Below are 14,261 nucleotides of genomic sequence, written 5' to 3'. Positions count from 1 at the left end.
GGATGAGTCAGGAACATGCCAAACTTCAACCTCTAAAATCCTATACACTGTAGTGAAAAAACAACAGCATAGACATTCTATAGGTAGAAATACATTGTTATGGAAAGCATAAAGCTAAAAACAGACTCTGGAGGAAGCTATATTTTACAGTTAATTTGCTGTCACACAATGTGTGATCCCAAAGAGCATGAATGGCCACGCTTGGCAGAAGAGGTCTGATGCTGCAAAGGCAGTAATGACATCGTGAGCACCGGGAGTCGGAACTGGGGGAGAATCTTGGCTGATCCATTTACTGGCTCTGTGACTACTGGCAAGTTCCTTAATTTGTCCAGACCTCAATTTCCTCATTTACGAAAAGACAGTAATATCTACCTTTTATAGAACTGCTATAAAAATTGAATGAAGAAATACAAGTTGAAAGTCTAATACATCCAGACAGTCCTCTCATTTGAAGGTTCTGAATACAGAATTTGTCTTCAATAAGAATATATCCATTTACAGTGACTGGAAGTATTCACACCAATGATTCCACATTCAACATTCAGGTTAGAATAAGTGACAAATATTTACCAAGACAGAGAAATGGGTTATTTGTACAAATTAGTAGTAACAGAGCCTGGCTCGAGCTACCTTTTAAAACTACAAAGTGAAAGAGCAAAATAATGGTTTCATTCCTTAACAGAAAAATTAAAGAAGGGTTTATTAACCCCAAATTTGCTAAAATCTCAAACCTATTTTTGGAAATACGGATGTCAGGTTTCCCTGCCAGGAATTTAAGAACTCGGTGCTTAGACATTTGTGGAAAACAGATGTGGCATTGTGTGACATTGGCATCAGACTTCCGGGCAAACACCAGATGCAGAGTTTGGCCAGATATAGAACCCAGAGAATCTGAGGCCACCACCTCCATCCTGCTGCTTCTTTCTGTACCACACAAGCCAGAGCCCTGTGGGGTCTATTTAAATTCTATTAGAATTTCATTCCCATACCAGACACAGGGGAACATTACACCGGGGGAATGAATCTCTTGTTATACCCGGATTTGAGAATGTTTAATCAAGTGAATGTAGTTAAAACCTCAATGCCACAATTATCATTAAATGGATACACAAACCCACCAAGCAGGACATCTGGTTGTAATGAAGTCCCTAATATTAACATGATATTCAAAAACTCATCAGGAAAAGATGGGAGGCTGACTGCCAGGACAACATCACAAATAGAAACCAAAGTCAATTATCTTCAATTCGCCTCATATCTATTTGCAGAAATTTCACTCGAGCAGCAATACCTTATATATACTACTACATACATATACACATCAGTGAATGTTCTTATTTCATTACCTATATAAAATTTTAAAATACTGGCTTATATACTACACCCACATCATTTCAAGATAAATAAATGTATGAAATAATTATTTTCCAAAATAGAGAAAGTCTATAAGCTTTGAACTGATTAAAAAAACCCACAATTTATTTCTATAAACAAAATTCCTATGCAACAAAAATTAAGTGAAAATGCAAAAGCAGCAACAGCTTAGAAAACCAGTTGCAGAAAATATGACATGAAGATTAATATCTATATTATATGAAGAGTTCAAATAGAAACAACAAAATAATTCCAATAAACAGGAAAAAAATGAAAATTCATAAAGAAGAAAATAATATTAAAATGAAAAATTTTCTCAACTATAAGCTCTCTAATCCTGAAAACAGCTATAAATGACTATTAATTCAACCATTTCATTCTACAAATGCTTACTGTCAGCTACTTGCCTGGAACTCCTATGGGCATGCGGTGAATAAAGGAAATTGTCACAGTCTCAAGTTGGGAATATAAAAATTATAACATTGTCAACGTTAAAATGAAGCTAGTACTTATTTATATACCTAAGAGCATTTTAAATAACAAGCAATTCTTTAGAAAAGGGTCACAGGGATTCTTGCACAAAAAGTGAATCAAAAAGAAAGAAAAGGCTATAGACAGACAGAAGGCTCTCAGAAATCTCGCTCATTTATGTTATCACTATGTGTTACTCACAAGGGAAGGTAAGTTCCCAAAGAGCAGGGACCTTCTGAGTTACCACAGAGCACCTAGTATCTAGAGCAGCACTCAGGAAGGAAGAGGTAACCAATAAATTTTTGTAAAATGGATGAACAAATACAGAAACATGATGAACTATAACATAACCTGTACAAATTCTGTCACACAATTCACGTTAAACAAAGCTGAAGTAACAATATGGAAAAACGATCATAATTATAATATAGTGTAGGTATATAAATGGAAGCAAAAACAAGGAATAGAAGAAAATGTGAAAAAATTAAACAATGGGTGTGGGTGGGTTGTGAGAAGGTATAAGCATTTAAACAGATAACATTCAATTTATATAATAATAATATATATTAATAATATAATAATTATAATAGCACCAGTGTTTTGCCAGTAATCAGGTAAAGAATTTTGGTATCTGTTTCTACTTTGCATCTTTCTAACAAATGTTTTTATACATATCTTCATATAGCCTATGTGGAAAAAAAAAAAAGAAAAAAAATCCTAATATTCCCTAAGGCATTTCTCCTACTTTGAAGCTACTTCAAGTTAATTTCAACAATCTGCTAAAAAATGAAAGTGAAAGAAAGATATTAAAAAGTGAATCTTTGAACTGGGCAACTGATAAAATGAAAAGTCAAATGAAAGTCACTCAGTCGAGTCTGACTCTTTGTGACCCCATGGACTATACAGTCCTTGGAATTCTTGGTATTCTTGGCCAGGATACTGGAGTGGGTAGCCTTTCCCTTCTCCAGGGGATCTTCCCACTCGGGGATCAAATCCAGGTCTTCTGCATTGCAGGGGGAATTCTTTACCAGCTGAATACTGGAGTGAGTAGCCTATCCCTTCTCCAGGTGATCTTCCCGACCCAGGAATCAAACCTGAGTCTCCTGCATTGCAGACAGATTCCTTACCAACTGAGCTATCAGGGAAGCCTGATAAAATGAAAAGTTCATGTTAATTGTGTAGAGTTTAGATCTGGCAGTGAACTGTTGATAAGAATGTGCAGACTGCTACCTCCTTGCATTTATCATGCTACTTTTCTTAAAAAGTAAAGAACTTCAAAAATAAGACCATAGTTCAGATAATCCAATCTAACAGCCATTTTTAACTTACAAAACTTAAGTTCTTGATTTAGTAGAAGAGATGGACCCATAAAAAATGAAAAAGTATTAAAAGTATATCTGTACAGATGCTTGACATGGAAATCTTAAGGCCACCTATTGGAAGTAGAGGAAAAAGCACAAGAAAAGATGAACAATAATCCACAAAATCAGAGTAAATTTCCAGACATACACACAGAGTTAAAAGAACTTATGTGAACTAAGAGTTTCAAATTGCTTTTCAAGAACTTTGTTTTATGCTGACTTTGCAAATGGAGTTTTAATCTCTCCAATAGATCACACTCTGGTAATAAAAGTTTGCATTAAGAAAAAGGAATTAAATAGCCATCATATAATTTATAAGCTGAAAAATTAAAATTTTACATAAAAATTATTAAGATTGTAGAAATTAAAAAAATAAAAAATAAAACAGCAGCTATAGTTTACAACCATACACAATTTATTGAGACCAGTTCTTCAAAATTTAAAAACTTATTACCATTAATAAAGATTTTCTTAACTTTCTACTTAAACGTTCCCACATTCCAAAATGTTCCATCAGGAAAAGGATTCACTTAAATGAAAGTTAACCATAAAAAGGTATAGCAAGCCCAAGAAGAGAAAGGACAAACTAAAGCAGCACTCAGTGCTGACAAAGGAGAACTCTATACATTTTCCAGCTCCAGAAACACTTTATCTCTTTCACTGGATGCTTATAATTTTTAAAGAAGAAAAACCCACAGAGCAGTGTTTTACTGTGTGTGGTTTTTGTCAGCAGTCACTGAGTCAACTGGGATGCTTTACAGGAATGGAGATTTCAATCGCAAGCCCCAGGAATTCTAAGTCAATGGGTCTGGAAAGAGCCCAGATATCTGGAACTTTAACATGAAATGTAAATAATGGTCTTAGAGATAGTAACCCCACTCTATTTTTCACAGGATGCCGTTCAAACAGAAAGAGATTAGTTTACCTGAGCCAATCAGTAGCAGAGCAAGAATGAAAACCCAGAACTGCTACCACCCAGTTCAATCTTCTTTGCTCTAAATAAGCTTCCGACCTTCCATTTTAAAAACGCTTCATTGAAACATGTAAAATATCATGTATGAAATGAGTTGCCAGTCCAGGTTCGATGCACGATACTGGATGCTTGGGGCTGGTGCACTGGGACGACCCAGAGGGATGGAATGGGGAGGGAGGAGGGAGGAGGGTTCAGGATGGGGAACACATGTGTACCTGTGGCGGATTCATTTTGATATTTGGCAAATCTAATACAGTTATGTTAAGTTTAAAAATAAAATAAAATTAAAAAAAAAAAAAAAAAAACGCTTCAACATAAGCTGGAGCAGCTACCCTTCCACCTCTATCCTCTGTTTGTTTACTCCCTCTGGAAAGACTTCCAAAGAAAATTAGTAAAACTATTATATGCATAAATAGAGGCAGCCTACCAGGCTCCTCCATCCATGGGATTTTCCAGGCAAGAGTACTGGAGTAGGTTGCCATTTCCTTCTCCAGAGGATCTTCCCGACCCAGGGATCGAACCTGGGTGTCCCACATTGTAGGCAGACGCTTTACCATCTGAGCTACCAGGGAAATAATTCAAATAGAGGCAAGAAAAATGAAAACAGTTCATATGCAAGGGAGAGGGGTATACGTCAGCTTTCCTTTTTATTCTATTTATACTTTACGTTAGGTGGGCAATAAAAATCACTGTTTTTAAAATTAAGTTTTGATGCATGAACTTAAATTAGATCCAATACAAATTAAGTTACAGAGACTCAAATCTAACACCTCTTACATTTTCACAGTTTTTTTCCTATCATTTAAAAAAAATAAGATTACTTCATGTATTATGTATATAAAACTTTTACATCTAACTATTTCACTATCTTTTAATGCTTTTCCTAAAACACAGCTAAAAGACTTCTGCATTCATGAGAAGGGCTCCTTACTTAGTCCATCACTCAAGCTCTTTTCACACAGTCTGCTCAACCATGTGAGAAAACCCATGAGCAACCTTCCTTTGGAAAGAAAGATCTACACCAGGATATAAAATAGATGAAACTGGAATATGTCAAGGCTTAGCTATGAAGGGCCTCCCTACTAGTTCCTGAAGACATGACTCAAGACCAAGTCCCTTAAGACCTAGCTCCATATAATATGATGCAATCATAAGACCACATACACAAACAATAGTATGCACTTTCTAAGGGTACATAAATAAGCATGTTAATGCACTGAAAAAGTCTTGAAATATATATTCATTAAAAATAGGTTTACTTCTTGAAAGATGAGGAAGAGTCCGGCATGAATAATTTAATTTTTTAAGGCGATTACATGTATTACTTGTACATGAAAGTGTTTCTAAGTTCAAGACTTCATTAGATGCCATTAGACTTTTCTTCCTGGAAAAGAAGACTGTCCTCCTCAGTAAATGCGTTGCTTTAAGTGTGTCTGACATGTTTACTGAATGCATACTCTGAACCACCTAGGCAAATAAGTTATTCAAGGAAAGAGTCCTTAGGCTATTTCTAAAAGGTCATAAGCCAGAATTTTCTTTTCAACGTACACTTTAAAAAGACATTTTGATGTAGTGACAAAGAAGCTAGGCTTAGGGTTATAAAGTTCTTGTCTTAAACTCTGCATGATGAACTGTAACCCTTTAACAAGTTACTTAATCCTCATTGTCCTCATCTATAAAACATGGATGAGAATATCTTCTCCTACATTTGTGGGGAGGATGAAAAAGAAATGTTTATAAATTAATTAGCATAGTACCTTGTACCTAACAAATGGTGGTCGTTTGTTAGGTACAAATGGTCATTATGCTTTTCATGCTGACATATTAATATGAAAGCAAGAATTTCATATAATTTCTTGCTCACAAAAAAGTATTAACAAAACTTTAAAAATACCTGAGTTAAATTCACTTACTCCAGTCCATTTTAGTTCGCTGATTCCTAGAATGTCGACATTCACATCTCCTATTTGACCACTTCCAATTTGCCTTGATTCATGGACCTAACATTCCAGGTTCCTATGCAATACTGCTCTTTACAGCATCGGCCCTTGCTTCTATTACCAGTCACATCCACAACTGGGTACTGTTTTTGCTTTGGCTCCATCCCTTCATTCTCTCTGGAGTTATTTCTCCACTGATCTCCTGTAGCATATTGGGCAGCTACCAACCTGTGGAGTTCCCCTTTCAGTATCCTATCATTTTGTCTTTTCATACTGTTCATGGGGTTCTCAAGGCAAGAATACTGAAGTGGTTTGCCATTCCCTTCTCCAGTGGACCACATTCTGTCAGACATCTCCATCATGACCCATCTGTCTTGGGTGGCCCCACACGGCATGGTTTAGTTTCACTGAGTTAGACAAGGCTGTGGTCTATGTGATCAGATTGGCTCGTTTTCACCCTTATGGCAGAAAGTGAAGAAGAACTAAAAAGCCTCTTGATGAAAGTGAAAGAGGAATAGTGAAAAAGTTGGCTTAAAGCTCAACATTCAGAAAACTAAGATCATGGCATCTGGTCTCATCACTTCATGGGAAATAGATAGAGAAACAGTGGAAACAGTGTCAGACTTTATTTTTTGGGGCTCCAAAATCACTGCAGATGGTGACTACAGCCAGGAAATTAAAAGACACTTACTCCGTGGAAGGAAAGTTATGACCAACCTAAATAGCATATTAAAAAGCAGAGATATTACTTTGCCAACAAAGGTCCGTCTAGTTAAGGCTATGGTTTTTCCAGTGGTCATGTATGGATGTGAGAGTTGGACTGTGAAGAAAGCTGAGCGCTGAAGAATTGATGCTTTTGAACTGTGGTACTGGAGAAGACTCTTGAAAGTCCCTTGGACTCCAAGGAGATCCAACCAGTCCATCCTAAAGGAGATCAGCCCTAGGTGTTCATTGGAAGGACTGATGCTGAGGCTGAAACTCCAATACTTTGGCCACCTCATGAGAAGAGCTGACTCACTGGAAAAGACCCTGATGCTGGGAGGGATTGGGGGCAGGAGGAGAAGGGGACGACAGAGGATGAGATGGCTGGATGGCATCACCGACTCGATGCACATGAGTTTGGGTGAACTCCAGGAGCTGGTGAAGGACAGGGAGGCCTGGTGTGCTGTGATTCATGGGGTCGCAAAGAGTCAGACACGACTGAGCAACTGAACTGAACTGAACTGAACTGAAAAACACCTATTTTTAAAGGATAACATAAACTCAGACAATCTAAGTAATGTTAACAGTGAAACTAGTAATTTTAAGTCCATCAGGTTTGTGCAAGTGAAAAATGAAAACTTCCATTAATTTGGCAGAGAAACTTCCATTCTGATACATGCAAATTATGTATTTCTAATCTTTATTCCATTTTTTAAAAAAGTTTTAATCATCTTACTTCACAGACTGAAAATGTTCATATTCAATTTATACACATTATTAATCTGTACATCACTACTCTTCTTGAAGAATATGCTAACTATCCAACTTATTAATATGCCAACACTGCTCAATGATGCTTTCCACAGTTAATTGGCTAAGAAATCTTATCCCCAAAACTGTAATGAAGAAGTTCACACCGAAGTTCACAGGAAAGCCTGGATAAAGATCTGTAGTTAATTTTTTTGAAAATACTATTTATTTTAGGTGGTTATCTCTATTTGGTTATGAAAATAGTCAGCATTTATATTTTACCTTATCATAACCCATTATAATTTATCACAAAGTAACTTCATCTTAGATCAGATATCCAACACATTACTTAATTCCATAGATAATGACTTAGCATCTAATATATTCTAAGCTGAAAGATTAAAAATTCATTCCTAAAAAGGGGTAAGAAAGTAATTTTCTTATACATATTAAAAGCCAGGTATGTTAGAGAAAAAGTCTACAGAATCAAATGAAGTTAACAGAATTTGCTAAAAACTTTAACGTCAGTCTCCTGAACACGTTTAAATTCTCCACTGAATCCTTTGATGTTAACCAACATTAATATCCCAACAATTTATCTTATTTATGTGATATGTATATGTACGCATGTGCATATGGGTGTTTGTGTGTATATAAATCACTTGCTTCTAGTAAATTATCTCCTCTGCAAGTGACATATCTACTGCAAAACAAATAAACCTAAATCCTGTAAATTCAAGAAAATATGTTACTTGTGCTTCCTTTATAATTTTCTGTCACAAAAGAATTACAACATGCACAGAACAAGGTCTATTTTTCTTCAACAGCTATAATGGTTAACTGGTTCTTAATTATTCTTTCATGTAGTTTTGTAATGTTACTTCAGCTAAAGAATACTTTTCAAAACTCAATTTTCATTGATTCTATTTCCTCAGTTATTTCAAAGAATGATGTCTAGTCTCAAATTTGATGTAGATACCTTCCTGCTGCTAGTGGAGCTGAGAAAATTCAACTCTTTGTTACATTTAGTGGAGTATACAAAGCATAGCAAACCTCCATCAGTAAAACACTAATAAGTCACTAATAAAACACTAATAAGGCAAACAAAGCATGGCTGTGACTGTAGTTTGTCTTGTAAGGAACCACAATCTGCAATCACCATAACATGGCTCACCTGTTCATTTTTGCAAAGCCACACACTGTTTCCACTTAACACAGTAAAAATTTTAGCTTTATAGCCTCTCAGTTCAAGATATCCACATTTCTCAGGTGCAATAGCAGCTTGAGACTGCGAAGAAAGGGCCTGTAACTTCAGTGCATTTAATAGTAGGCTGATCCAGTCATTTCTTTCCTCTGAAAATAAAAACAGGAGAAAATATACACCCATGCTTAATAAGCTATAAACACATAGAAATGTGGAACAAGACTGACTTCCTCTGAAACAGATCAGTTACAGATCCTTCCCCAGAACCACAGTCTAAATGCTACTGTTGTCAGGGCAACAGCCCAGTTCTGTTAGGTTATTAGCCATTCCTCAGTATTCATAGGCAGCTGGTTTCAGGACCCGCCCCTCTCCCCCCACCCCACCCCCGGCCCGCACCTGGATACCTAACTCCGCAGATGCTCAAGTTCATAACAGTGAGCCCTGTGTATCCCCAAGTTCACCAACTGCAGATTCCACCAACCAAGGATCAAAAACGTCCTCGTTGTGGGAACCAAGGTTACAGAGGGCTGACTGTACTCAGTTGCCCTGTAACCCACATCACTGGCTTCACCTGAAAGTTGAATAGAAATGCAAAATCCCAGCCTTCCTCCAGAATGGATGAATCAGAATCTTCATTTTAAGATCTCCAGATGATGCATATCCATGTTAACATCTAAGCAGCATTGTTAGATTACTCATGAGATTGGATTGTCTTTTTTAATATAAGAAAGTAATATGGCTACTGAACAGGTAACAGATTGTACCCAGCAATGCAGTTACTAAAATATCCAGAAAAGCTTGCTTTGTAGCAGGCATTTGGAACCGACTCAAGAGTGCGCTTGCCTTGATGTTCACTCACCCATACCTTTCACTAACAATAGCATCTCATCTGTTAAAACTTCTTCTCTCACTCCTTCCACAAAAACTACATGACCTTCAACTACAACACATTGTGTTACAGACAAAGGAATTCAATCCAGTCTCCAAAGAGCAATCAAAGTTGTAACTCAAGTTAGATATGAACACATAATAGAACACAGAATACTGTAAATGTCATACAAATGGTATCAAGTAATATATGAATCAACTCAATGGAGGTAAGTGATTTGCTGAAGGTCATATAGCTAGTTAGTATTAAAATTAGGAGAATCAAATGTTTTAAGTCTCAGACAATTATTCTTGACACTATGAGGGGCTAAAAAAAAAAAATGGATATTTGTGTGAGGTCTTGAGGATGAGGAGGAATTAAAAAAACAAACAAACTGGAGCTTGGAAGAAAAACAAGCAAAATAGTATTTTAAGCAGAGGAAACAGAAATAACAAACATCTGCTCAGGGGATAATTTATAAATAAGTAAATTTATAATTTTGAACTCACAAAGAAGTGATGGGAAATATGGCTGGAGATCCTACAGCGCCTAGGGTAAGGAATTTGGTCTTAATTACGGAAGCAAAAGAAAACCATTTCAGAATTCTTAGCGAGAAAGGGACAAGATTAGGATGATGACAGAACAAACTGGAAGGCAGGGGGTCAGGAATAAGGCAATAGAGACTAAAAGTACAATGAAAATGGAAAAAAATAGCTGTGGTTCTGAGTATGTTTGAGTACGTTTGACAGGTGTTCATCAAAAAATGAATTACTCAGAATAAAGGTAGCTTGGAATCAAGAATCCATCAAAGAAAATAGAAGGTTCTATTAACAGAACCACCTGAGGTTTTCAGCACCCTAGCATGAGCATCTAGGCAGATGGATAGCAATATGTGAATAAAGGCAATCCATACAAGAGAATACTCATGATTGTGGATAAGTGTTTAATGCAAAAGGAGAAGAAATGGTATACACTTGAGGTATAACTGATTCTAGGAGGATAGAAAATGGGCCAGGAAAAAAAAATGTGAAAGTGGTTTTATCAAGGTGAAAAAGAAAACAAACAAACAAACAGATTGAATTCCAGGTAGGAAAAATTTTTGAGAAGGAAAGAGTAAGGTGGACCCAAGTTTGGGAAACTGCCTGGTATCTCAGATCCTTTTAAGACTGGTTAGAGGTAATGTCACTGTAGATTGAAATTAAGTCTCCATATTAGACTTACTTACATTTCAACATGGATTCCCAGTTATTTTATAATACAAGTCTTAATTTTTAAAGTATCTTCATTCTTGCTCACCTTCAAAACTACCAAAGCTATTTAGTTGTATCTTTAATAACCAAGGCCAAGTATTTATTAAAAACTCATTTAATGATATTTTATTGCAGATATTACATAATCCCCAAGTAACAGTGCTTATTCCTATATAGCAGGACTCAAGTTTCTCCCACATCATTATAAAGTAAAAGACATGAAAATATTTAGGAAACTAAGCTTATGTCAATCCATAGCAGCTACTCTACATTTTGTTGTTTAGTCACTAAATTGTGCCCAACATTTTGGGACCCCATGGAATGCAGCCCAACAGGCTCCTCTGTCTATGGGATTTCCCAGGCAAGAATACTGGAGTGGGTTGCCATTTTCTTCTCCAGGGGATCTTCCGAACCCAGGGATCAAACCCACATCTCCTACACTGGCAAAAGGATTCTTCAACACTGAGCCACTTGGGAAGCCCTACTCTACATTTTACATCTGCACAGATAGACTGCTCTGGGATAATGTATTACATTTTCAGTAACAGCAACACTCTTTCCACTTGGTGATTATTTGTGATCAATAAGTACACACAGATATTCCCACCAAGTAAATGGTATATAACGTTTTCTGTTTGTTTATGTTAATCCACACAAATCACTGACTTTGAAATGTAGGCCATAATTTAATGAACTGGGCCAAAATGATTTTGGTTTTCAGACTACTATTAGCGGATATCTCAGTTTATCAGGAAATAATTTTAAATTAGCGACTGCATTAACTCTTAGTCTTAAGTATATTATGACTCCATCTCAACAAATGGTGCCCTTACAGCCTAGAAGAATTCTCTAGCTCCTGAGGTTCTCACTTGCTAATAGGAAGTAACAATCATGAAGAACAGGATTGAATTCTAATGTGCAGTTTATACTTAATAACCCATGCCAAAGGAGATAAACAGTGTGACAGACAATTCAAACACAATAAAAGAGATTACAAGTGTCATTGGTATTTGCAAAGTGTGCATACTTGGACATGGGGAATATGTTTTGATAAGTCACAGCATCCCAAAACAAATAAAAATTTCACTTTGGGCACAGGCAAAGCTGCATATTGTGCTGGATTCTGCCTGCTATTCACACCAAGGTACTTTTATTCTTTCCAAAAACAAATGTTTATTGAGTGTCTATCTTGATCTTATTAGCACTGTGCTAAGCATTGTTCCCTTTGAGAATATGCTCTGACTGGGACATGGCTTTGCTCTGAATAGAGCATTTTTAGGTTGGAAAAAGAAAAAAAAAGTGAAAACAAAATTGCCACTTTCTTGTGATTATGCTAGAATGTAAATAAAAAACATAAGCGATCCCCTCAAACCTCAAGCTAGTTAAGGTTTTCTGGAATGTCAATTCAAAGTACACAAGTAAAAAGGTTAAAAAAATCAGCAGAGGATACTTAGCATCCTCTAGACTCTACTGGATTTAGCAGTAGACACATTCGTTAGCAAAATAGGATTGATTACATGAGGGATTGCCACACAAGGGGCATGTAAAACATGAATAAAAGAATCTAACAAAATTCATATGTACTCTAAAATTTTGATATAATCTAACTAAAGATTCCTCAGTGTAACCCATGATCAATATTAGAGAAGGAATTATTACACACTATGGTTATTCTTATGGATAATGATTCATTCATATGAGTGTCCACTTAGTTCCAGCTATGTTCTAAGCCCTATTCTGAATACCAGGAATGAAGCAGTGAACAAGACAGATCCTGGCCTTACTCTCCAGAAGTTTACATTCTGGTGAAAGAAGGCAGGCAATAAACATAGATATACATGACACACTGACAATGCAATGGGATAAAACACAACACAGGAAGAGGGGCACAGAAAGTACTACTCTATGTAGGATAACAGAAAAAAGCTCAGGAAGAAGGGGACGATTTTGCAAAAGCCTAAAGGCAAGGGGGCGGAGAAGGCAATGGCACCCCACTCCAGTACTCTTGCCTGGAAAATCCCATGGACGGAGGAGCCTGGTGGGCTGCCGACTATGGGGTCACACAGAGTCGGACACGACTGAAGCGACTTAAGCAGCAGCAGCAGCAGCGGCAAGGGGGAGGATGACTGGAGGAAGAATGTTCTAGGACACAGAAAGCAGCAAGCGCCAAGGCAACCATAGGTTTGGCATGTTCACAGGCCAAGAGGCTCCTGTAGTTGCAGCATGGTGCGTGAGGGTGAGCCCAGACAAAACAGACAGGCGAGACCCTGCATGGGCTTCTGGACCTCACAGGGACTTCACTCTCGGTGAGCTAGAAAGACAACAGAGCCTCTGAAGTGGGAGACAGGACCTGTCTTGGAGGTCAGCATTTTCTTGCTGGAGGATCTGACAACCATAATGAAAATATGACTGCTGTTCATGGGAGGTTATGACAATCATCCCAAAAAAAGGTGGTTTGTGGGAGAGTGAGAATGGTGGAGGTGCTGAGAACTGGTTAGAACCCAGGCATATTTCCAAAGTCAAAATGGTAAGATTTGCTGAATCTGGCCTGGATGCAAATAAGGTAGGAAAAGTTCGACAGTGACCCCAAAGTTTGAGGTCTATTATATTATGACAGGCAATCCAAGTACACCAAAGAGAACTTTCACTCCTCTAGTTCTTCCTCCAGATGACAAAAGCTCCATGCCTTGCTTCTGAAAACAAGGAAGATTTCAAAACAGGTAAGTCTGTTTGCCCAAAATAGGTAAGGAAAATTTATATGCTTCTCATCCCAAATTCCCAAGTCTTCTTAAAAAAAAAAAAAAAAAAAAAAAAAAAATTAGTGTTGCAGTTTCACAGCTGCCACTAGAGGGCTGTATGATGCTGTACAGAAACAGAATTAAGGTGGACACATAACTTGGAATCTGCAATTAAGGGGCGGTACTGAAAATGGTCCTTGAAAGGGAATGACTACTCAGATTTTTTTTTTTTTTTATTACTGAAGTATAGTTGATTTACAATGTTGTGCCAATTTCTGCTGTATAACAAAATGATTCAGTTATAGATATATACACATTCATTTTTTTTTCCTGTTAAATCGACTTTTTTCTTTTTTAATTTTATTTTATTTTTAAACTTTACATAATTGTATTAGTTTTGCCAAACATCCAAATGAATCCATTCTTTTCCACTACAGTCTATCCCAGGAGACTGGAAATAGTTCCCTGAGCTATATAGGACTTTATTGTTTATCCATTCTAAATGTAATACTTTGCATCTACTAACCCCAAACTCCCAGTCTATTCCTCACCCTCTGTACCCCTTGGCAACCACAAGTCTGATCTCTACATTTGAGTCTACTTATGTTTTATAGACAAGTTCATTTGCAC

The 14,261-nt window shown here is 36.9% G+C and overlaps 1 protein-coding gene across 12 annotated transcripts in view; it reads right to left on the bottom strand.

The window, feature by feature from the left end:
- Positions 1-14,261, bottom strand: part of ARAP2 (ArfGAP with RhoGAP domain, ankyrin repeat and PH domain 2) — a 199,676-nt gene that overhangs the window by 123,546 nt on the left and 61,869 nt on the right. For all 12 annotated transcript variants that reach the window (XM_044946011.2, XM_044946016.2, XM_025290199.3 and 9 more), the window contains one exon: positions 8,746-8,924. In XM_044946011.2, the coding sequence (XP_044801946.2) occupies positions 8,746-8,924 (179 nt within the window). The remainder of the gene's footprint in view (positions 1-8,745; positions 8,925-14,261) is intronic.

The sequence above is a fragment of the Bubalus bubalis genome, chromosome 7, assembly GCF_019923935.1.
Source record: "Bubalus bubalis isolate 160015118507 breed Murrah chromosome 7, NDDB_SH_1, whole genome shotgun sequence".
Lineage (NCBI taxonomy): Eukaryota > Metazoa > Chordata > Mammalia > Artiodactyla > Bovidae > Bubalus > Bubalus bubalis.
Note: the sequence above shows the minus strand (reverse complement) of the source record. Positions and strands in the feature narration are given on the sequence as shown.